The following is a 24,843-nucleotide window of genomic DNA, read 5'->3' as shown; positions in this document are numbered from 1 at the left end:
GTGCACGACCACGGGGCCCGCCACTGCCACCTTAGCAAGAAGGGTGGGGGGACTCGCAGTTCACTCGGTGTCCGTGAAAGTCCCCGTGGAGGGAATACAAGAAACTCACTGCACAGGTCCCCTCTGAGATGTGCCGGCTAGGGACAAGGACTTTCTACAACACGCCCTTCACATCTTTTGAACTTTCAACTGCGTGAATGAATGAAGTTAAACAAAAAACAGGGTAGGGTAGGGTGCGGTGGGGGGAAGGTGGGGCTGCCAGATAAATACAACTGCCCAGTTGAGTACTGCGTGCAACACTTATGCGAAACATGATTTACGGTTATCTGAAATTCAAGTCGGCCCAGGCAGCCTGCAGTTTTCCCTGCTCAACCCGGCAGCCTGCAGGGGTGGATTTTGGAGCCTCCTAGGTGAGGAGCTCTGCTTCACTCATTCAAGGGCTATCTGGGCACCAATTTCGAGCTGGGCACCCATCTCAGCACGGGGTGGGGGGCTGCAGCCTGGAGAGGAGGAGCCCCCCGGCATGGCACTCACGCTGACAACAGACAAGGAAAATGGATAAACAAGCAAGGGCATTAGGGACGGAGGGATGAGTGTTTTGGGTGCAGGGACCTGTGGGTGTCACCACCCTGGTAGTGGAAGGGCAGGAGGAGACCGGGTGGGGTGAGGGGGACAGGAGAGCAGGGGAAGGGGCTTGGAGGGGCGGGGTCTTGGAGGGGCGGGGCCGTGGCCGGGGTACGGGGCGAGGATCAGGGCCCTATTCTAGGAGGGTGGTGGAGTGGGACACAGGTACCAGGAGGGGTTTTCCCAGATGCTGGCTCAGTATGGATGGTGCAGCACTGGGGGTGCTGGGGGCAGAGTGAGGCCAGGAGATGTGTAGGGAGGCTCACAGGCCAGCCCTTGGTCCCCCAGGGTCTGGCAGTCGGGCCAGCCCCAAGGCACAGCCAGGACTAGAGTTAAAGGAGCCACTTGCTGGCTGGGCTGACATTCTTGAGCAAGCCTCAAGGATGATTCACAGAGCAGTGGCCAGACGTGCCGGACTCCCTCAAGCAGGCCAGGGGCAGGCAGCAGCCAGGCCGAGGCAGGCCCCATCTGGCCAGGGCAGTGCAACTGCCTCCCCCACCGTGGGGTCCTGGAGCTACCAGGGGACCTGCGGCCAGCACCCAGGACACTCCGAGGCTCCTGCCCAGTGGCTCCCAGGCCACTCCCTGCTTTCCTGAGTTTCATCCAAAGCTTGTTTTGAAAGTATGTCTCTCGGAAATTTGAGAGATTAATAACCACCTCATGGAAAATAAACCAAGAGTGACAAGAATACATAGAATGCTGTGATGTGCCGGGTGTGCCGCAAGGGCCTCGCTCGGATTAGCTCCTTCTGGTGAGGCAGGCGCTGTTTTCCCATCACATAGAAAAGAATGGAGGCCCAGGGAGTGGCTACTCGGTGCCTAGAATGTGCCTGGGAACAGGGAGCTCACTCCTGCCCAGGCAGGGCCCTTCCCCACCTCTCCCTCCATGGGGGTCTCCCCCAAGGTGTGGGCCAGGCTCCCCAGGGCCCCACCAGTCCCTCCGGGTCCCCCCAGCTGCAGCCTCCGAGCCCTCGTACCCGGGGGTCGATGACCAGGTAGGTGCGGATGTTCATCTCCTTGAGGTAGGGGTCCCGCTGCTGCCCGTGCCCATCCTCCACCTCGTATGCCTCATCCAGGTGCTTCAGCGTCGCCTCCGTGATGTGCACCCGGCTGTGGGAGACCTAAGTCAGGCAGAGCCTTGGGGCCCAGAGAGGGCTGGCATCCACCCAGGGACGCACAGCAGGCAGGCCCGGGCCTCAGGCCAGCTTTTCTACATTCATCTCTCTCTCCACGCCTGACCCCCACCCCCAACCGCAGAACCCTCCATCCACAGCCAGCCCCAGGCCTCTGTCCCTGCTGCTACCCAGCCCAGCCTCACCCGGGTACTCCGGCTGCCTCCATCCGGTTGGCCAGGGACACGTCGTGGGACCACACGTCATACTGCCACTTGCGCAGCCCGATGACCCCACACAGCACATTCCCAGAGTGTATGCCCACACGCATGTTGATGTCCACGCCCGTGGCCTCCCGCACCTGCCTGGGGCAGAGTGGTCCAGTCACCCCAGCCCTGCTTAAGCCCTGGGACAGGCTGAAGCTCCCAGGTGTGGGGTGGGTACAGGGCAGCATGTGGGAACAGGGCAGGCGCTCAGCCCACGGGAGAGAATGTTCTCAGCCTGATGGGGCTGCCTCTTCAGGAAGAGCTGAGTGCCCCATCCCTGGGAGCATACAAGTAGGTGTGGCCACACCTGACCTCAAGGGCTAGGTAGGAAGGAGGAGGAATTCCAGCTAGTCACTGCAGCCCATGTTGATGGACCTAAAATACCATCACTGGGTGTTTTCCCTGCCCAGCAGCACTGGCTGGGTTTTAAAAGTTTACTGGGTGCCGGGCGTGGTGGCTCATGCCTGTAATCCCAGCACTGTGGGAGGCTAAGGCAGGCAGATCACCTGAGGTCAGGAGTTTGAGACCAGCCCAGCCAATATGGTGAAACCCTGACTCTACTAAAAATATAAAAATTAGCCGGGCATGGTGGCAGACGCCTGTAGTCCCAGCTACTTGGGAGGCTGAGACAGGAGAATCGCTTGAACCCAGGAGGCAGAGGTTGTGGTGAACCGAGATGCGCTCTGGGCAACACAGCTAGACTCCGTCTCAAATAAATTAAGTTTACTGGCGTCTACAGAGGGGGTCCAGGAACCACCCAAAACCTAGCATAGAAAAGGAACACAGGGGCCCAGACCATGGGCACCTTCTATGCCCCCCCAATCCCTGGGAAGTAGGGGCCCTGGGAGTTGGCACCACTGAGCATAGAAGTGGAGCCCCACAGGAGAGCTTCCTTGGGGCACAGGGGACCCCCAAGACAGGAACAGAGCCTGAGTCCCCATGACAAGCGGCACCACGTGTCCACCAACAAGGCTGGGCACTGACCAAGCCTTCCAGGGTCAGAACCAGAGGCACACGAGGGCCTGTACAACCTCCGCCTGTTACAGGGCAGGGGCCAGCCTGAGGTCACACAGGCAATGGTGCAGGCCAGGCTCCTCCAGCTCTGCCCAGACTTCTTTCTGGCAACACCAGCCACCTATGGCAGGACTTCAGGAGAAGGACAGGCTGGAACACGGACTGATGCCCGGGATGGGCAGCCCCACCAGGCCCTGCTCTGCCCCACACTGGTCAGCCTGGCTGAACCTGCCTGGCCCTCTCCCCATACAGCCCTCTCGGCAAATTCCTCCCACAGACCCCAGCTGCTCAGAGCCACAGGGGACCTAGAGGGGAGCTGGGGGTCTCCCCGCAGCCTCAGGACCAAGCCTGACTCCAGGATCTTCACTGGGAAGCAGGAAGCAGATGCAGCCTTGGAGTCGACCCCTGGGTCTGAAAGGTCCCCCAGCTGCCTGCCCTGAAGCCTCCTGCTGTTGCTCTAAGACCCCATCTTTGAGGGGAGCGGGGCCCACCACCCTGACCTCACATCACCCAGCTCTGAGCTTCGGAGATGCTTTCTGGGACTCAGAGTCACAGGCAGCACCACAGGGAGGGACGCAAGCAGATGAGGTCTGAATCCTCCAGCAGGCTGGGTGGTCCAGGCAAGCTGCTTTCACCCCTGACCCCCCAAGCCTCAGTTTCCCCATCTGTGACATGGGAATGACACATCCCCTACCATGCCCAGGAGGGTCCGCCACAGGACAGGACCTACTTGATGGCCTGGCACATGTCCAGCCCCATCTTCACGCAGTTCCGGGCGTGGGTGGGCAGCGACACGGGCAGGCCCGAAACACAGTAGTAGCAGTCGCCGAGGATCTTGATTCGCATGCACTCGTTGGCCTGCCGGGTGAGTGAAGGGCCTGGTCACTGGAACATCTAAGGCCGGGACCTCTCATGACAGCCGCCTCCCCCCACCCTCCAGGGTGCGCCCGGCTCTCTCCTGGCTGGGGGCTTGCCTCCTGGGGTCCAGCCACCAGGAGCTACTTCTGGGCCTGGCAAAAGGCTTAGCGACATGGGGGCCTCCCCAGGAGGAACCCCCAGGCAAGCACCAGAGGTGAACACAAGTGTTCCTAAGGGCCTCGGGGAGGGGTCTGCCTTGGTTTCATTTGCCCAGGTAATGTTTGAGTGCCTACTGAGTACCCAGCCCCAGGCCAGGCAAGGGGACACAGCAGTGAACAAAATAGATGCAAATCTCTGCAGCCACGGAGCTTGCACGCAGGCAGGAGGGGTGGGCACTAAACTAGAAAGACAAAAACAAAACAGTGCGCCCAGCTGTGATGAGGGCTAAGGAGAAAACCAAGGCACAGGAGGGAGGCGATGTTCCCAGGAGGCCAGCAAAGACCTCTCAGAGTTGGAATCAGAATCATTTGAGCTAAGACCCCGAGGAACCGAGACAGCCGGCCATGCCAGTCTCTGCAGGAAGAGTGCTCAAGGACTCACAGGCGCCCTGGGGCCACAAAGCTGGGGAAGAGACAGCGAGGCAGCCAGGAGACTGCAGGAGTGGGGGGTGAGGACAGAGGTCACAGGTGTACACACCAAGGGGTCAGCAGGTTTCAAGGTCACCCAAGCAGTGGCTGTGCTGACAGGACTTAGGGGTGGGGAGGAAAGATATCAATGCAGAGAGGAAAGAGGGAATGGGGAGGGTGGAGTAGGAGAGGGGCAAGGCTGGGGACTCATAGGAAAAGGCCCAGGGAGAGAAGGGGACCCCTGAGAGCCCTCTGAGGTTCACCTGAGGCACTGCTGCGTCACCACACCCTCCTTAAGCCCTCAGCAAGGGTGGCCACGTGCACCGAGGCCTTGTGGGTGGGGCTTTAGGGGAGCTGAAGAAGGAATGCCATCTGCCTCTGCTTTCCCCTCCCCACCCTCTACCCCACTCAGCTGACCCTTGGCCTGGATGCCCCAGCAGGTGGCCCTGTGCTCTGGCTTCTGGTCGGGAGGGAGCTAAGAGGGCTCTGTCCTGCAGGCTCACGAGGGCTAGGCCTGCTCCTGGAACACCATCTGTCTCCAGGACTCGAGCCTATCCTGTCCTCGTCCCCACTCTGTGCCCATCAGCCATCACGGACCCAGGCCCCAGACACAGCACCAGCCCTGCCTCCAGGTCCCCTGCACCTGCCCAGCCTGGGAACCATCCCTGGCCTGCGCCCTCCGCCAATTACTCGGTTTCAGCGTGTGCCAGATGTTTCCTGCTGGGCCCCATCTGCCACATGCTGAGTGAGTTCTGAGTGACCGCAGGGACAAGAGGACAGTGGCTTTCCTAGAAAGCAGGCAACCTTGGCAGACCTGGATCCTAGGCTCCAGCTACGCTGATCTCCTCTCGGACCAGGCACAGGACTGCCCGTGGGCCCGGCCCGGCTCTCAGGGATGTAGGAGAGGCCACATTCCCCAGGCTGCTCCACTGGCTGACAGTCCCCTGTGTCTCTGACACTTGGAGTTGGGGAGCTGGGTCTGGCGCCGAGGTGTGATTTGTATGCCTCTGAGAGAGGAGGCCCTGGCTGTTGGAAAGAGCTTACACTTCTGGAATCTGATTGTTGATAGGAGAAAAGGCTGGGACCAGCCCTGCCCAACTCTGCCCAGAGATTAGATGCTCTGACTGGGAAGCTGGCACCTGCCATGGCCTCCCTTTCCCCATCTGTGCAATAGGGCCACGCCTCCTGGGCCTGCTGGAAAGGGAAGACAGTGTCCAAGAGGCAAGGGACCCTCTATGTGGGCTTTATGGCAAGGAAAGGGCCAGCTGTGGCCCGAGCCCAGGGCCCCTGCCTCACGTGAGGCCCAACTTCTGGGGCTCCTAGCTGCTGGTTCAGAAGCCATGCAAATCCTGAAGGAAGGTTCCAGGCTAGACAGGCCCTCTGAGTCACTCAGTCCACAATCCCCAGGATGGGATAGTTTTCCAGAGCATCCCTGACCAGTGCAATCCTGTAGAAGCTTGGTTACCCCCTGCAACAGGGAGCCCACTTCCAGTCCCTCCTGGGATTGAGCAGCTCTGATCATGAAAAATTCTTCCCGGTGTCAAGTCATAACTTGCCTCCCATCAAGTTCTAGACCATTGATTCTCGGCCCACAGAGACACCTGCAGGGCTCTTAAAAATTCTGGCCGGGTGCAGTGGCTCACGCCTGTAATCCCAGCACTTTGAGAGGTCGAGGCGGGCAGATCACAAGGTCAGGAGATCGAGACCATCCTGGCTAACACGGTGAAACCCTGTCTCTACTAAAAATACAAAAAATTAGCCAGGCGTAGTGGCAGGCACCTGTAGTCCCAGCTACTCTGGAGGGTGAGGCAGGAGAATGGTGTGAGCCCGGGAGGCGAAGCTTGCAGTGAGCCAAGATCACGCCACTGCACTCCAGCCTGGGCGACAGAGCAAGACTCCATCTCAAAAAAAAAAAAAAAAAAAAAAATTCTGATGGGGCAGGGCATGATGGTGCATGCCTGTAATCCTAGCACTTTGGGAGGCTGAGGTGGGTGGATCACTTCAGTGTAGGAATTCAAGACTAGCCTGTACAACGTAGCAACACCCCATCTCCACAAAATACAAAACAATTAGCCTGGGGTTGTGGTGCACACCTGTAGTCACAGCTACTCGGGAGGCTGAAGTGGGAGGACACCTGAGCCCAGGGAGGTTGAGGCTGCAGTGAGCCGTGATTATGCCATTGCACTTCACCCTAGGTGACAGAGCAAGACTCTGTCTCAAAAACAAAACAAAACTCTGATGGGTGTGGACATGGGCACTGATGTTTTATTTAAGCTTTCCATGTGATTCGCATGTACAGCCAGGATAGGGAGCCACCACCTTAAATCTTACACTTCAGTCTCTATTTAATGGCCACCACTTCCAGGAAGTCTGCTCTGATCACCTGAGGCTGGGCTAGGTGCTCCCCAGGCTTCCTGGCCCCCACACTTCTCTTCAAAGCACATACCATGTAGGCCCAAGGCCCCACCCAGGCTCAGGGCCTGGCACTCACCTGCTCTCAGGACCATTTGGTCCATTAATGGAAATGTTGCTTGCCTGACCCCCTCCCTGCCTGGCACCTGTCGAGCTCCTCAGCAGCCTGGTCCTCGCCTCGGCCCTCATGTCCTTGCATGTCAGACCCTGTGCCCTTGTCCCCCTCACACCTTGTTCCACGCACACTGAGCATGTTCACCCCATGGACACACGAGGCTTTCTTTCTACTCCAGGCTTTGTCTATGCTGTTCCCCCTGCTAAGAACACTGTTCCCTTTCCTCCTCAGATATTTTTTTAAGTATCTCAAACTTAAAGGTGGGCCAGGAGTGGTGGCTCACGGCTGTAATCCCAGCACTTGGGAGGCCAAGAGGGGATGATCACTTGAGGTCAGGAGTTCGAGACCAGCCTGGCCTACATGGCAAAAGCCCATTGCTACAAAAAAAAAATACAAAAAATTAGCCAGGCCTGGTGGCATATGCTTGTAGTCCTAGCTACTCAGGAGGCTGAGGCATGAGAATCACTTGAGCCTGGGAGGTCAAGTCTGCAGTGAGCAGTGATGGCACCACTACACTCCAGCCTTCACGACAGAGTGAGACTCCATCTCACAAAAACAAACAAACAACACATAAAAGTTTAATGTGCACATGCTTCACCTCAGATCTTGTGAAAAGCAGCTTCTGGGTGAGGCTGGGCATTCCACAGTCCTCCTGAGCTACCAGGTGAGTGGAGGCTGCTGGCCTTGCCAGTGAGGATGGAGCCATCTCCTCCTCCTGGGCCCCCATCTGAGCCCCAGAGCCCCAGTATATTGCCCAGTGTGCACTGTCAGTCTCCCCACTGGCCTCTCACTCTGGGGGCACAGGATCCTGGCTGCCATGGCCACCACTCACCCCCACCTTTACCATGGGGTGCTTGTGTTTGCTGGCTGGATGCTAAAATTCAGCCGCACCTCCCCATCCCAATTCCAGCAGGGCGCTGGACACGGGACACCCCTGGGGATGTAATAGGCAGGGGAGGGGCCTGGCTTTGCCCAGTGCAGGCCGGCAGGCTCACCTTGGCGATCTGGTCGAACTTGCCAAAGAGCTCATTCAGCACCACCACCAACTCCTTGGGGGAACAGTCGCTGGCCAGCTGCGTGAAGCCCACAATGTCCGCATAGAGGATGCTGGGGATGGGGCGGGGTGGGAGGGAGTGTCAGAGCCAGGCTCCTGGACAGCAGCAGCAGGAGCACAGAGGACTGTCTGGAGCCCCAGGAGCCTGCCAGGCCTAAGCCCATTCACCCCTGTCCTTCCTCAGCCTCCACAGGGATGGGAGAGTTGCGCCCAGCCATAGAGACAGATTAAAGTTCCAGGGGCTTCACATTAAAGCAGAAGGGAGCAAAGTTCAGAGCCTGCAGGAGCCCTCGGGCCCACCCCAGGCCCTATCACTGCAGACAGCCGAAGGGCACTCCTGCAGGCAGCCCGGAGCCTTCCCCTTTCCCATCCAATGTTCACCACAGCACAGACTTCAGAACTCCCTGGTGAGAGGCGGCTCCATGTTCCCTCAAGCCAACCTCCACGCCCAGCGCTTTACAGGCATTGAGTCCTCACACAGCCCTTGCAGAACTCCCGTTCTACAGATGCACAAACTGAGGCTCCAGGACATTGAGACTTGCTGGGAAGCCAAGAGCTGGCATCTGCACCAGGACTCCCTGCTCCAAAGTCCGTAAGCTCATGGACCATCCACAGCCCAGAGAAAAGGCAGCCTTGGATGTAATGCTGGCACTGCAGGCAGAGGACCCAGGGGGTTTCCCGGGACCCACATCTACAGTCAACGGCACCCAGCACCCACATCTACACTTGACAAACTCAGGTCAGTGCATTCAAGTAAAACTTTGTGGTTCCCTGCAAACCAGCCAAAGACAGGTGTCAGAACCGGGGCACTCTTGGGCACCAAGGCCAGGGGGCTTTACCTCATTCTGGGGGTCCTGTGCTCCCTTGAGAAGCATCTGAAAGGACCCCTTCCTTCACAAAAGCTGTTTGCTCACACAGTTTTACAGTTTTGGGGGGTGCTAGATCTTTCAATACCAATCTAAATTCTCTAATTTAAGAGTCCTGATCTGATCCTGCCCACAAGTGGTGGTTCTGAGGCCCAGGAAGGGCCTGGAACCATGGCGCCCTCTCCCAATCCCTATATGGGCAGGGGTCTGAGCCTCCAGGTAGGGCGGGGAGGCTGCCTGGGGGCCGGCGGAACGGTGGACCCAGTCCCCAGGATATGCTCATCATACGTCTCACCGCCCACCTGACGTTCTGGTGCCTCTTGACGTAGAGGCTATGGAAGTTGTTGTCGGGCATGCAGCGGCGGTCGCCATGCTCCTTGAGCCGTTCGATGATGGCCAGCTTCATGCCCATGGAGATGTGGGCCGGAAGCACGGACAGCAGCAGGTTCTCCTGGGAGCGGGTGGGCAGACCAGCAGAGGGACCGGCAAAGTGACCAGCGGAGGGACCGGCGGGGGACAGGCAGGGTAGCATCAGGGCCCAGACCTGGCCTCCCTGGCCCCCACCCTCCCTGCCTGCCTGCCCTGCCCACAATGTCCCCATCTCTGCTCTTGTCCTCCACCAACCCAACTGGGCATCTACCTCCCATGTACCCAGCAGCCCCCGGGACTCAGCCTGACTGAGAAAGGGCTCTTTCAGCTGGGGAGGCTAAGCTGATGGGTGAGCAGCCTGGAGCCGCTACGGCCTTCTCTGCCGCTACCTGGGGACGGCAGGCCCAGGACTGAAACCACACAGAGGAAGGCAGAGTCAAAGGTCAGCAGGCTATGGTTACCCTGCTGGAGCCCAGGACTCACCGAGGTGAGACCTGCATGGGTGTCTGGCCATGCACCTCATGCACATGGCAGCATGAGTGTCTCATGTCCAACAGAAAGAGGAAGAGGAGAGGGGTATACAGGGTGAGGAGTGGGGGCCGGGTCCCACCTGCTGGCGCTTCTCGATGCGCAGCTTCCGGCGGATCTGGATGCACTTCACAGTGTAGGTGAAGAGGTCCCGGGATGCATCCTGCATTTGGTGCTTGTGGAAGGCGCCTGTCAGGTTCCCACACAGGAAGATGACTGCGTTGGCCAGCAGCTGCGGGTAGACCGGGGTGGGGCTCAGTATGTGGCCTGGCCCATGCCTCCCGGGGCACCAGACCCTTAGGCGGACTAGTGATGGCACCTCTTCCCATTCCCTGACCTTCAACCCACTGAGAATAGCACTCTTCCTGGGGCAGACAGGGAAACTGAGGCCCAGACCGGAGCTAGTCTCCTAGTGAGTCACTAGGACTGCAAGACCAGGACACCCAGGGAGGCAGAAGAGACCACCTCACAGAGCCCAGGGCCCGAGGGGCATGTGTGCTAAGGGCAGTCCCAGAGGGCACAGCGCCCAGCTGGCTGTGCAGAGGGCCAGCCTCTGCCCAGAGAGGACACCAGGCCTGGTCAGGAGGAAAACATATCTCTAAACCCCCAATAATTATGAACAGAAGATTCACTCATTCAACACAAAGACACAAGGCAGCATCCTGGGATACTCCCCCAAACCCCATCAGGACAGGGCCTGCGAGGGGAAACTTTGGCAACGGGACTCACCCCACGACAGTGTCCCTGAACCGGGAGGCAAGGCCTGAGGTCATAACCCTGAGGGCTGAGCCACAGGGGAGCCCTAGGCCAGCAAAGCAAAGGCCAGAGGGCAGGGCCACGCCTGGAGCCCAGCTTCCGAGCAGACTCGGAGAGGGCCCCGCCTTGGAGCGGGCTGTCTGCAAACACGGCTCTGGGGCCTTTGGGTCTGACTCACCCAGAGGGGGCCCCCCATCTGCCCTTAGACCCAGACCACAAAACCTCCCCCAGAGGCCTTAGCCCGTCCCTCACCTGCAGCCCCACCCGGACACTGGGTGTCGTGAAGCCTCCCATCAAAGCACCGAGCACCAGGAGGTGGGAGGCAGTGGAGACGGCCCCAACGGCGACAGCGCCCTGCATGCTGAAGGGCAGCAGTGTGTACACCACGAAGATGATGAACAGGAAGAAGGGCACCTGTGGATGCAGCCTGGTGAGCCCGGTGCCCCGAGATGCTGCCCCAGGACCTACAGCCCCCGGAACCCTGCACCACACCAGCCCACCCAGTGCGTGTCCTTAGGTTGGCTCCCTCGCCACCCCCTGCGTGGGCAGACATACAAGGGAACAAGAAAAGCCAGAATGTGTTTCTAGGGTGGGCCCGGCCACAAGGTTTATGGTTTCTTGTGCTGATCCACTGCCTGTGGCCACCCTAGGTGGGAGGCTCCATGCCCCAACGTGATCCAGGGAGCCCCCACCTGGTGCCCCTGCCATGTGGCTCTTGCTCGGCAGGAATGATTACCGGGAGGCTGAGGCACCCTCTCACCAGCTGCCTCCAGCAATGCGGCCCCACCCGCCCTCGCTCCACCCCCAGAGCTGCCCACCATCCCCACCGGCTGGTCCTGCATCCACCCCTCTGGGAGTGCTGCCCTCTCCCTCCCCTTCAGTCCACATGGTTTCCTTGGGCCTCACCCCACCCCACCCCAGCCACAGGAGCTGTCATAGGACCCAGGCCCACTGGCCAGAGTGTGCTACCGCTTGGTGACAGTGACCATCCAGGACTGGGCCCATGACCACAGCCAGGCCATTGTGGCTCAAGCCTGCAGGGTTTGCTGGTTGAGAAAGGGCCCTCTCTCTCAGCTGGGGTGGGCAGCCTGGAGCCACTGTGAACTTCTCTGCCCCCATCTGCGGACGGCGTGCCCGGGGCCGAAGCTGTCCAGAGGCCCCAGTTCCAGTTATCCCACTGGAGCCCAGCATTGACCCCTTGGCCTTTCCTGATACAGGAACCAGTTTGTGCCTTTTTGCCTCTTTGAGCTGAAGTTCTGTCATCTCCAACCAAACTGGAGCCACCCGAAAGTGCTGCAGCATCCAAGTGGATGCTCTCCCCACCTCAGCCCTGTCAATGCAGAGAACTCACAGGGACAAAACCAGCCTGGGGCCATCCTAGACACACAGCCAAGCGTGTAGCAGGAAGGGCCTGTGGCATGCCCACCAACCACGGGGATGGGAGCTGCTGAGGGCGCAGCCGGCAGGGAGTCCAGAGTTCCTGTTACCTGCTCCCACGCACAGGCCGCCTTTGTCCATGCGTCGAACACCAGCACGTAGCCCAGCGCCACCAAGCAGGCCCAGGTGAGCAGCGCCAAGGCCCTGAGCCAGCGCCGCAGGAGACACTCGACGTACATCAGCACAGAGAGGGCCGCAAACACCGCCAGCGCCAGGAACGCCATGCCCAGAATGGCCTGGTGTCTGGAGGGGTCCTGGGTGGAGCAAACAGACAGAAATGCCTCGGCTTTCCCCAGTGCAGAGCCACCACCTCCAGAAAGCCTGCCGGGCCAGCTGCCTCACTTATAGCTTCCTCCACATGAAGGGTGTGGATGCGCCCTCCCACGCCTGGTTCCCACTTACCTTCTGGCCTTTCTTTGTCACCTCTGCCAAGGCTGCCTCAACCACCCCATTCCCGTCACCTCAGGAACCAGAGCATCACCCACAGCCCCGCCCATGATGCCATCACTCTCCATCTGCCTCTTCCTCTCTGGGTTCCCACGGTGCTCTGTGCACAGCCGCAGGTGATACCACAAGCACAGGGCAGAACTCATTCACAGGCAGAGCCTTGGAAAGCCACCCAAAGAGGACACTGCGCCTGGCCCTCAGTGAGTGAGCAGAAGCTGGTGAGGGATACCAGGAAAAGTCATCCCACAGAGGAGGAGCTGGGGCAACAGCACAGAGGTGGGACGGGATGGGCACGGCATCCGGGAGGTCCGTGGGGGCAGAGGCCTGATCTGGGGGCTGGCACACAGTAGCAAGCGTCCTGTGGTTGGTAGCCACATGGATCCAGGCTGCCTGGCAGCTGCTAGGTCCTGGCCACTTCACTCACATAAACACCCTGGAGTTTCCGAGTGTTCTTCTAGAACTCGGCTAATCAAATTTACATTCACTAAAAAGAAAATGGGCCAGGCATGGTGGTTCATGCCTATAATCCCAGCACTTTGGAAGGCCGAGGCAGGTGGATCAGCTGAGGTCAGGAATTCGAGACCAGCCTGGCCAACATGGTGAAACCCCGTCTTTACTAAAAATACGAAAATTAGCCAGGCATGGTGGCATGGGCCTGTAATCCCAGCTACGCAGGAGGCTGAGGCAGGAGAATCACTTGAACCCAGGAGGTGGAGGCTGCAGTGAGCCAAGATGGTGCCATTGCACTCCAGCCTGGGCAAAAAGAGTGAAACTCTTTTTTTGAAAAATGCAGTTCCTCAGTCAGATTACCCACTTTTTAAATGCTCAGTAGCTGAACACAGCTAGTGGCTGTACCAAGGCAAGTGCCTGGGCCAGAAATGACATGAGTGGTGCCAGCCTGGAGAGCTGTGTTAAAAAGGATTCTGAGGCTGAGTACAGTGGTTCACACCTGTAATCCCAACACTTTCGGAGGCCAAGACAGGAGGATCGCTTGAGGCCAGGAGTTCAAGACCAGCCTGGGCAACATAGCGAGGCCATGTCTCTACAAAAACAAACAAACAAACGAACAAACAAAAAAACAAAAGGAGGATTCTGAGAATGTAGACATGCTCAGTGTGGAGTGTAGGGATTGATTAACGATGTCTGCATGGGTACGGGAAGTGAGGGCAGTGATACGCAGGCCATCCCTGACCCAGGTCTTCAGTAGAATCAAATTTCATCATGGAGAAAAATGAGAGTAGTTTATCTGGACAAGTTAATGTAATATCTAAAACCACTCCAGACTTCGAAATTGAATTAAAGTTAGAGAGGCTGGGCATGGTCGTGCATGCTTGTAATCCCAGCTACTCAGGAGGATGAGCCAGGATGATTACTTGAACCCAGGAGTTCAAGGCCAACCTGGGCAACACAGCAAGGCCCAGTCTCAAAAAAAATTTTTTTTAATTAGAAACTTGTCTTCTACCCATCTAAATGTGCTGTAAAAGACATAGCATTGGCCGGGCACGGTGGCTCACATCTATAATCCCAGCACTTTGGGGGACCGAGACAGGTGGATCACCTGAGGTCGGGAGTTCGAGACCAGCCTGGTCAACATGGTGAAAGCCCGTTTCTACTAAAAATACAAAAATTAGCTGGGCATGGTGGCACACAAATGTTGTCTTAGCTACTCGAGAGGCTGAGGCAGAATTGCTTGAGCCCAGGAGACGGAGGTTGCAGTGAGCCGAGATCATGCCACTGCACTCCAGCCTGGGTGACAGAGTGAGACTCTGTCTCAAAACAAAAACAAAAACAAAACAAACAAACAAAAAAGCGTAGCATTTTACAGAAGACGAAACTGAGGCTAAGAGAAGATAGCAGCTTGGCCAAGGTTGGGGCTGAGACGTGAAGCCCAGGGTCTGCCCTCACTCACCCCCTGACTGAAGGCGATGATGATGAGGGCCACACAGGCAGTGGCGGCCACCAGCAGGAGCGTGAGCAGCAGCGGCCCATGCTGGCTGGTGAGCTGGTACTTCTCGTAGAGCGCATCTTGGTCAGGGCCCTCCTCGCCCTCGTTGAGGAAGTAGCGCCCCTTGGCTGGCATCCTCCACCCTTGGCACACGTGTCGTTAAGGGGCCGTTAAGGAGGCCCCAGGGCCTGGAGGGCATCTGTCGGCCAACACCGTCACCCGTGGGCCTAGACCTCTGTCCTCTCCAAGGCAGGCAAGCAGGGCTGGGGAGAGGGCCTCTGAGCCTGCTGCTCCATGGCCAACAAAGGGTCCGCACAGCTCTGGCACCAGGCCTCACTCACTGTGCTGCCAGCATCCTTCTGCGCATCCAGACTGGGCTGACTCCACACGCAGTTCCTCAGCTCTGCGGAGATGAAGCAGACAGGAACTTGACCTAATGGGCCAAGTCAGGGGAGGGGCCCAGGCCTCACAGCACCGAGTCTGATTTATCCATCTTAACCCTAACCTAACTTTTATGTCCTGTTGTCGTAAAGCTAGTCCCCTGTGTCTTCTAGAACAAGATAGTAGCCACTAGCCACATGTGGCTGCTTTTTTTTTTCAAGACGGGGTCTCACTCTGTTGCCCAGGCTGGAGTGCAGTGGCACGATCATAGCTCACTGCAGCCTCAAACTCCTGGGCTCAAGTGATTCTCCCACCTCAGCCTCCTAAGTAGCTGGGACTACAGGTGTGCAGCTAATTTTTAAATTTTCTTTTGTACAGATGGGGTCTCCCCCTACTGCCCAGGGTGGTTTTGAACTCATGGGCTCAAGCAATCCTCCTGCCTCAGCCTCCCAAAGTGCTGGGATTACAGGCATGAGCCACCATGCCCAGCCACTATTTTAAATTAAATTTAAATTAATTTAAAATAAAATTAGAAATTCAGTCCCTCAGTCACACTAGCCACATTTCAAATACTCAACAGCCAGCCAGGCACGGTGGCTCATGCCTGTAATCCCAGCACTTTGAGAGGCCGAGGCAGGCGGATCACCTGAGGTCAGGAGTTCGAGACCAGCCTGGCCCACATGGTAAAACCCCCTCTCCACTAAAAATACAAAAATTAGCCAGACATGGTGGCATGTGCCTGTAATCCCAGCTACTTGGGAAGCTGAGGCAGGAGAATGGCTTGAACCCGGGAGGCAAAGGTTGCAGTGAGCTGAGATCGTGCCATTGCATCCAGCCTAGGCAACAGAGTGAGACTCCATCTCAAAAAAAAAAAAAAAAAAAAAAATCAAATACTCAATGGCCACATGCAGCTGGCGGCTGCTGTACTGGACAGCATAGATAAACAGAGCATGTCTATCATCACAGAAGCTTCTACAGGCCAGCTCTGCTCTGCATGTTTCACTGTTTTGCTTTCAGACAAAGGTCTCTGGATCCATTTCGATTCACTCCGGGTATGGTGTGAGGTAGCGATCAAGGTTCACTTCTTTTTTCCACATGGATATTGAATTATCCCAGCAGTGTTCAGTGAACCAGCCATCCTCTCTCTGAATTTCAGTGGAGCCACCTCTGTCATAAGTCAGGTGATCACACAGATGGTGTCTGTTTCCAGGCTCTGCTCTGTCCCCATGGTCCTGGTGCAAACACCACATTCACTTTATTTTCCAGTGAGTCTCATGCCTCCAGGCACAGAGGGTTCCAAGCTGTGATCCTAGGAGCCCTGAGATTTGGGGACATGCATCAGGCCCCCAATGGGAAGGGAAGGTGGGGGGGCATAGGCTCAGGCCCCCATGCCCGCTTCAGCCAGGGTAGCCCCCTGCATCTGTGTTACAGTAAGCGCCATATAAAACTGCATTTTCTTTCCGTTTTTTTTTTTTTTTTTTTTTTTTTTTTGAGATGGGGTCTAACTCTGTCACCCAGGCTGGAGTGAAATGGTATGATCATAGCCCGCTGCAGCCTCAACCTCCCGGGGCTCAGGCAATCCTCCCACCTCAGCCTCCTGCGTAACTGGGACCTCAGCTACGCAGAAGGCTGAAGTGGGAGAATTACCTGAGCCTGGGGAGGCTTAGGCTGCAGTGGGTCATGTATTTTTTGTAGAGATGGGGTTTCACCATGTTGCCCAGGCTAGTCTTGAACTCCTAGGCTCAAGCAATCTACCCTCCTCAGCCTCCGAAGTGTTAAGATTTCAGGCATGAGCCACTGTACCCAGCAAAAGTCTTGTTTATTTTTTTAAATAGCCCACTGACACAAATTTCAGATGTCTGCAAGCCTTGCTTCACAGAAAAGGAAGCTCAGTCTCAGAGAGGGACACGGTGGCCCCTTTGTGACAACACTGTGAGCTGACCCCACGCTTGCCATGCTCAGCCCATATGGGTTCCTTCTTTCCCCAGCACCATTCATTCCTTAGCATATTCATTGATTCCAAAAAGGCTTGTGAATCACACCTACGCCTGCTAGCCCTTACATCTCCTGTGTGCTAGTCTGGGCTCTCTCTCCCCAGGGATCCCCATCAGTCTCCAAAGGAAGGAAAATTACCAAAACTGTGCAATCCCTCACACAGCAATGGGGACTTGGGGACAGCTGCCATATTCCCAGCAGGAACCTTGCGTGAAGGGGGCAACCCTGGACCAAGAGTCCAGGCCCCCAGTGTCCTCCAGGCCTGTCTCAGATTGGAACCAGGACAGGGCCAGAGGCAGAGGGCAGGGAAGCTGTGAGACACGGGACGGCTCAGGGCAGTCACAGGGCACAAATGGCCAGCCACCAGTGGAAGCTTCAAAGGACAGCTGGTCCAGCAGAGGGAAGGTGGCCAGGCGAGCCTCCAGCCCTCAAAGGCAAAAAGCAGGATATCCAGGGTCCCCAAGTCTAAGGGAAGCCCCCCAACCAGCACCTGCTACTATGAGATCCCTGGGGCCAGCTCAATTCCAGGAGCCACCTCAGGCTCTATTTCCTCTGGAAGCTCCTATTCCATCACCACACACCAGGAACAAAATGGTAAAACCACATATTTGGGGGAGGAGGAAGGGGTCATTTGCTGGGGGGCCCTGTCTCCTTCAGTGCCTGGGCAGGTGCCTACAGGCCTTGGCACCTGTTCAACGAGGGGCAACCCTTCAGGGATGTGGCCGAGAGCTGTCAAAGTGCCCAAAGTGCTCAGACAGGCTACAAATCTGATTTCTACGTGAAATGATGATTTTTAAATGTTGGCAGCTGATTTCAAATTTTTCAACGATTGCAGCCCACTAGTTTACAACCTCTAAATCTAAACTAATCAGTCTGTATTCCACAAGAGGCATTTCCTGTGTGCTAACCATATACATCCAACCCTGTGCTGTGGGGGTTGCCAAACAAGATAAGGTCCCTGCCTGAGACGCATTCAATTCAGCACCCCCCCCCCCCCCCCAAATAGCCCTCTGCAGTAATAACAGCAGCAGTTCCTGTCACCCCCGGCACCTGCACACACATTCACTCTCATCTTCACAACCGGCAAAGGCCGAGGTGGCACCACTGTTTCACAGATGCAGAACTGAGCCCAGAGAGGCAGAGTGGTTGCCTAAGATCACACTGCTGGAGCTGGTGGACAGATGGGCTGGGATGCAAACCCGGGTCTGCCAGCTCCCAAACCAGGGCTCCTCAGCCCAGGCTTCCCCACTGACATCCCGGGGGACAGAGCCAGATGCCGCAGCACATAAACAGCAACCCCGCCTGCCCCCTGGCCTGCTGCCAAACACCAGTGCACCAGGACAGCCAGGCTGAGAAGCTCCAAACACCAGAGGGCTGAGGCCACTCCCCACAGCTGCTCCATCTCCGCAAAGCCCCCAGACCAGAGCTGAGGCGGCCAGACACACGCATGAAAGTGCAAGTGTGAGAGTGTGTGGACACACCCACTCCAGGCACACAAAGCCAGGCTGGGCCACCAAGAGGAAAGGGGGGAACCAGCTGAGAGGGTCCCGAGGGCCCGTGGGAACACAGGCCTGGTAAACATGCCTGTCAAGGAACTCATTAGGCCACTTTCTGGGCAACAGCAGGCAGGGGCAGGTGGACAGTGGACAGCATGGGCACAAGGACTTCGGCCCATCCAAGGACCTTGGCCAGCTCCTGGAACAAGCCAGGCACCGTGAGGCCTGGGGGGAATGAACTCACTGAGCACATCTCCAGAGGGGGCCCAGGAACCCACCACCAGTGGCATGTCCCCAGGTCAGCTCCTCCCTAGGAGCCACCCTGCCAAAGCCAGACCCAGAGGCACCCCCTGCCTGGGAAGTCTTCAAGGCCTCCTGTCCAATCACCAGTTCTTCCACCAGCCCTCGACTCACTTGGCAACAGGGAGGGCCTCCCCACAGGGCCCTGGATAAAGGAATCCTTCTGCCATGTCTGAGACACATCCAATCCAGGGCCCCCTGGATTGAATGACCCTGCTGTTAGCTTGCACACCTGCTTGCTAACAAATGACCCTGCTGTTAGCTTGCACACCTCCATGACGGGGGGCTCACCACCTCTCAGGGCAGTCTCCTCCATCACTGGGCAGTTTTTCTGGCCCTGAGTCCTCCCTTAGCTCAAGCCAAGCCCTGCCTCCCTGTCACTCCCTCACCGACACTGCACGAGTCCTGTCTGAACTCCAAAGCCACCAAGAGCAGAGGTATCAAGTCCCCTCTTCCTGAGGAGTCTGCAGTCCCAGGGGGTCCCTTACTTATTCTCACCTCATGACCACCCCAGTGGTAGAGCAGGGTGAGCAGCCCCATTATAAAGAGGAGGGGACTCCCCTGTGGGGAAGGTGTCCAGATGGGAGGAGGGTGCTTCATGCTTCTGCTGTGCAATGTCCCCTCTCCCAACCCTCAGTACCCTGGTTCAGGGGCCCCATGACCCTGGTGTGGCCAATCAGCAAAGTCCCTCTCAAGCCCTAATGCCACAGGCCTGGGCAGTGAAGGCTCTCTTTGGACTTCTGCTGACCCAGGGAAAGAGGTGTTCTCTTTTGTCGGTGACCTGGCACTGTCAGCAGACACCTCAGCCACCACAAGGAGAGAGCCCGCCTGAAACTGACACCAACATGGAGAACTGGCACAAGACGGGGGCCTGGCAACACCTCCTGGGGTCACAGGAGCCAGCTGTGCCTGAAGCTTACGCAACCTCTAGATATTTAACCACATGGGACAAGCAATGCCCCTTTCAGCTTCAGCCAGTTTGAGCTGCTGTCACTCACAACCAAGAGTCTCAAAGTCCACGTCTGGCTTCTGGACCCAGTTTGTTGCATCTAAGAAGCACCTATGGTCCCTCAGTGGGTTCAGAGTCAACTGGAATGGTCTCAGTCAGCACAGAGGTGACAGTGTGCCCCCGCAGACGCAGCCAGTCCTCCAAAAGGGAGCTGGGTCTTGGAGGGGACAGCCCCGCTCATCCCTCCACCACACTTTCCAGGCTCCAGAGCCCAGCCCTGGCCAGGAGTTCAGGAGTTTGAGACCAGCCTGGGCAACATAATGAGACCCCATCTCTATAAAAAGTGTTTGTTTGTTTTTTTTTATTAGCCAGGCTTGGTGGCATACACTTGTAGTCCCAGCTACTTGAGAGGCTGAGGCAGGAGAATTGCTTGAACCCAGGAGGTCAAGGCTGCATTCACTGAACTATGATCATGCCACTGCACTCCTGCCTGGGTGATAGAGCAGAACCCTGTCTGGAAAAAAAAAAAAAAAAAAAGCTGGGATTTAAACACAGGATATCCAGGGTCCCTATCTCCCTCATGGGGCTGGCATCCAGAAATCCCATAATATCCCAAAACACCAACCTCTTCCCCACAAACAAGGCCCAGGACAGAGCTATGACCAAGAGGTGGGGAGCTCAGGGGACCCCATCGAATTACTTCCCTCTGCCTTGCAGGAGCAAATTCAGGCCAGCGAACTCCAGTAGGGCTTCCTCCTCCAGGAAGCCCCCTGAGCAACCACACACACACCCTCTTATCCCTTCCCTGCAACTAAGGCAAGACTGTGGTCTCCTCATCAAATACTGGCTGGCTGGGTCCAGGTTCTCCAGCCAGAAGAGCTGCTGGAAGCAAGAGGCTGGGACTCCGTACTGCAACTGCAGGGCTAGGTCCCTGGGTGCTTGGGAAATCCTTCCCCAGTCCAGCTGATCTGGCAGTGTCCCCAGCACAACCACAGCCCTTGTAGGGAGTGTGTTCTAGAAACCCCCAGCTTTCACGGATGCAGACAGGACACCCACTTCCTCACCCAGCCACTGTTGGCAAAAACCACAGCCTGGCTTCCTCCGGCCGAGCCTCAGCAGGCTCAGGGCTGCCTTGGGGCCCTGTTGGCCTCAAAAAGGGGAAGTGGGGACCTTGGAGTTGGTGGGGGCATGGAAGCCTCCAGGGAAGAGGCCCCGCTCAGGCCCCTGGGCCCACACTCTGCCTAGGACGCCATGCAGCTGCAGACAAAAAACTTGCACGCTCCGTCTCGCCCCCCCCCCCCCCCCCTGCCCCCGGGCCTGCCAGCTCTCAGCTGCCCTGGTAGGCTGGGTCTCAGGCAGATTTGTCATTTGCCAAGGGAATCTCATGTTAATGTGAACTCTCTCAAGAGACCCTGAGCTCCATGAAGCCAGCACCTGCTCTGCCCAGCGCAAGCCTGACCTAAAGAGGCCCCCAGGAAACCTCGTGGGAACCAGGGATTCATTGTTGCTGGTATTCAAGGTCCCATCCCCCCAAGCCCAGCCCTCCCCAGACCCTCCCTGTCCCCACAGCCCTGTGGCCCCCATGCCCTGCTCTTCTAGGCACCTCCCCTACCAAGAGGCCTTCCCAGTGTGGGTCCAACATCCCAGCCCCTGCCTTGCCAAACTGTTGTGGTGGGATCTGTGTGTGTGTCCCGCAGCTGGTCCTGGCAAATGCCTGTGACGTGAATGGCCGAGCAGGTTAGCCAGCCAGAATCCTGCGCCAGGCCCAGGGTGGGGAAGCACGCAGAGTGGCATGGGTGAGGGAGGAGGGCACCATGGCCAAAGGATGAGGGCAGGTAAAGAAAGGGCCTCCCTCAAGATCGGGAAGCACCTGCTACACCTGCCACACCTGCCTTAACCACCACAGCACACCTCTCCCAGCTACGCTCGGCCTCTGGGAGGATGCCTGCACCCAATCCCAGCTCTGCTACCAATGGCCTGTGAATGGCAGTCGCCTGCACACTCTGGCCTCAGTTTCCTCATCAGTAAACTGGGGGTGCTGATAACCAGGTTGTCTGCACAGGTCATGATGTCCAACAGGCCAAGCTTGCAAGACAAATTGGCAAATGGCCAAGAAGGCATGCTTAGTGTCAGAGGAAGCCCTGCAGGGTCAGAGCCCAACCATGGGGTCCAGGGAGAGGCAGGTGCAGAGTGGGCAGGCCCCCACCCAGGCCCCCCCATCGCATCTCCTGATGATAGCCTGCAAAGTTGCCTAGCAGGGGCAAAGGCTGAAATTCCTCAATGGCATCAGCCCCCAGCCAACCCTGTTCCCCCTCCACAGCGCCCAAGCACCCCCAGGCTGACTCTGTTCCCACTCCCAGGGCACAGGCTGCTGATCAGTCTTGGGGACCAGAAACCTGCATTCCAGTCCCAGCTTAGCCACCAACCTGCTCTGTGACCCTGAACAAGTCTCTTGCCTGACCTGTGCCTTAGTTTCCCCTCTTGCAAAGAAGGGGCTGTGTCAGACCTCTGAGGCCAGCTCTGGCCTAGTTGGGACTGGGCTGGGGGTGGAGGCTGAATCAGTTAATGAAAAGGATAAGGACTGGAGAAAAACTGAGGGAAAAGGCTGATGTTCTCACCTGGCCCCAGAGAGCTACTTCTAGGGATGGGTAGAAAGTTGTTCTTTGATTCTTTGGGACACAGCTAGGGTAGTGTTAAGAGGGAAATTCGTAGCACTAAATGCCCACATCAAAAACTTAGAAAGATCTCAAATTAACAACCTAACTTAACAACTGAAAGAACTAGAGAAGCAAAAACAAATCAACCCCAAGCCTAGCAGAAGACAAGAAATGACAAAAATCAGGGCTGAACTGAAGAAAATCAAGACACAAAAAACCATTCAAAAGATCAATGAATCCAGGAGTTGGTTTTTTGAAAAAATTAACAAAATAGGCCACTAGCTAAACTAATAAGAAGAAAAGAGAAAAGAGCCAAATAAACACAATTAGAAATGACTAAAGGAATGTTACTAATGACCCCACAGAAATAAAAAACAACCACCAGAAACTACTACAAACACCTCTACACACAACAACTAGAAAACCTAAGAGATGGATAAATTCCTGGACACACAATCCTCCCATGACTGAGCCAGGAAGAAACTGATTCCCTGAACAGACCAATAATGAGCTTCTAAACTGAATTAGTAATAAATAGCCTACCAATAAAAGCCCAGGACCTGATGGATTCACAGCTGAATTCTACCAGTTGTACCAAGAAGAGCTGGTACCATTCCCACAGAAACTATTCAAAAAAATTGAGGAGGAGGGACTCCTCCCTAACTCATTCTATGAAGCCAGCATCATCTTGATACCAAAAACTGCCAGAGACACAACAAAAAAAGAAAAAAAAAAGTGTTCTTTGTTCCTGAAATCCTCCCCTCCACTTCATTCATTTGGTTAAGCGTTACCCTGATCAATCTCCCCTTTAAAATGTACCCCCAAGGCTCCAGCTGCCAATGGTAATGAATCCAGGTCCAGTATGTCTCATGCCCATTCTAATGCTAGTTAGTGACTGCCCAGGGAGAGTTCGTCCATGCATTCCTTCAGCACATGTGCACTCATGCCTTCTGTGCACCAGGCGCCAGGCCAGGTACCAAGTGGAAATTCTGCTCAGAAATGAGCTCCCAGAAGGCAGAATTCTTAGCACTGCCCCAACCAGGGTATCTGCTAGGGCTCTGCACACAGTGGGTATTCAGGCAACAGTGTTTATCAACTGACTAAGCAATCAACCAGGCTCCCCTGTTGGAGAAATAGCCCTACTTTTTCCTCACTCTTGCTTGAAATTCAATTGGTGATTCATTTCTTTAAGCACTGCCCTCACTAGCTTCCCCCTTCAGAAGGGAAACACTTTCACGCCCACATTTAACAGATTTCTAATCCCTTTTCCCTTGATAAGGAAGAACAGAAAGGGGAAGTCCAGCTGGCCATGGGGGACCTCACGTGGTGCTCGTCCTGCCCAGGACAAGCGGGTGCTGGCTGACTTCCCACATTGCCTAGGGCCCCACCCTGACAGTGGGTCCAGCAGTGACAGCAAGACATGAATGGGGCTGGGAGGTACAAGAAGAGCTCCATAGACCTGGCACGGTGGCTCACACCTGTAATCCCAGCACTTTGGGAGGCCAAGGCAGGTAGGTCGCTTGAGGCCAGGAGTTCGAGACCAGCCTGGCCAACATGGTGAAACCCCGTCTCTACTAAAAATAGAAAAATGAGCCCAAGGTGGTGGCGTGTGCCTATAGTCCCAGCTACTCGCGAGGCTGAGGCATGAGAATCACTTGAACTTGGGAGGTGGAGGTTGCAGTGAGATGGGATTGCACCACTGCACTCCAGCCTGGGCAATAGAGTGAGAGTGAGGCTCTGCCAAAAAAAAAAAAAAAAAAAAAAAAAGAGCGAGAGATCCATTTCACAGGCCCATGGACAGATGCAACCCAGAGTAACCACTGTCCTGAAGGGGACAGGAAGGATGTGCATTTGAGTCTTAACTCTTAGGCTGCTAGTATTCTGTTTAGAAAGGCAGCATCCACAAGACAGCAAGCAAGCTGGATTCACAACTTATACCAGGATTATTTCCAAAGACAGCAAGAAACTATGGGAGAATTCTCATATAATGCTGTAGTGAATATGGCCTTTTTATCCTGACACAAAACCCAAAAGCCATAAAGAAAAGACTGATAAATTCAGTTACATGAAAAAACAAAATATACATGGCAAAAACTACCAAAAGCACAATCAAAAGACACGTGACAGATTAGGGGAACATTTGTGATTCATATCACAAGGAGCTAATCTCCTTCAGATGTAAAGAGCTCCCACAAATCAAAAAGAAGACCAATAGCCCAATAGAAAAATGGGAGAAGACTAGGAAGAGAAGGTTCATAGAAAAGGCAATCCAAATGACTGTTAAACATTTGGAAGGGCCAGGCATGGTGGCTCACGCCTGTAATCTTGGCACTTAGGTAGGCTGAGTCAGGTGGATCACATGAGGCCAGGAGTTCGAGACCAGCCTGAGCAACATGGTAAAACCCCATTTCTACTAAAAAATACAAAAACTAGCCAGGTGTGGAGGTGCATGCTTATAATCCCAGCTACTTGGGAGGCTGGGGCACGAGAATTGCTTGAACTCGGGAGGCGGAGGTTGCAGTGAGCCAAGATCATGCCTGTAAACCAGCCTGGGTGACAAGTGAAGCTCTGTCTCAAAAAAAGAAAAAAGAAAAAAAAAAAAAACCCACAACCAACCCACAGCATTTGGAAGGAAGC

General features: G+C 56.1%; 1 protein-coding gene across 4 annotated transcripts in view; it reads right to left on the bottom strand.

Annotated features, from left to right (window-relative positions):
- ADCY7 (adenylate cyclase 7) overlaps positions 1 to 24,843 on the bottom strand; it is a 51,928-nt gene that overhangs the window by 16,131 nt on the left and 10,954 nt on the right. For all 4 annotated transcript variants that reach the window (XR_009214202.1, XM_032157310.2, XM_058440964.1 and 1 more), the window contains exons 2-10: positions 14,393 to 14,831; positions 12,087 to 12,290; positions 10,852 to 11,013; positions 9,926 to 10,075; positions 9,249 to 9,397; positions 8,022 to 8,133; positions 3,746 to 3,873; positions 1,942 to 2,100; positions 1,601 to 1,733 (exon numbers count right to left, since the gene is read on the bottom strand). Coding sequence is in view for 3 of the 4 variants with exons in the window: in XM_032157310.2 (XP_032013201.1) it covers positions 1,601 to 1,733; positions 1,942 to 2,100; positions 3,746 to 3,873; positions 8,022 to 8,133; positions 9,249 to 9,397; positions 9,926 to 10,075; positions 10,852 to 11,013; positions 12,087 to 12,290; positions 14,393 to 14,563 (1,368 nt within the window). In the remaining variant the exon portion in view is untranslated. The remainder of the gene's footprint in view (positions 1 to 1,600; positions 1,734 to 1,941; positions 2,101 to 3,745; positions 3,874 to 8,021; positions 8,134 to 9,248; positions 9,398 to 9,925; positions 10,076 to 10,851; positions 11,014 to 12,086; positions 12,291 to 14,392; positions 14,832 to 24,843) is intronic.

Source organism: Hylobates moloch, unplaced genomic scaffold (assembly GCF_009828535.3).
Source record: "Hylobates moloch isolate HMO894 unplaced genomic scaffold, HMol_V3 SCAFFOLD_6, whole genome shotgun sequence".
NCBI lineage: Eukaryota > Metazoa > Chordata > Mammalia > Primates > Hylobatidae > Hylobates > Hylobates moloch.
This window is presented reverse-complemented; position numbering and strand designations above follow the sequence as displayed.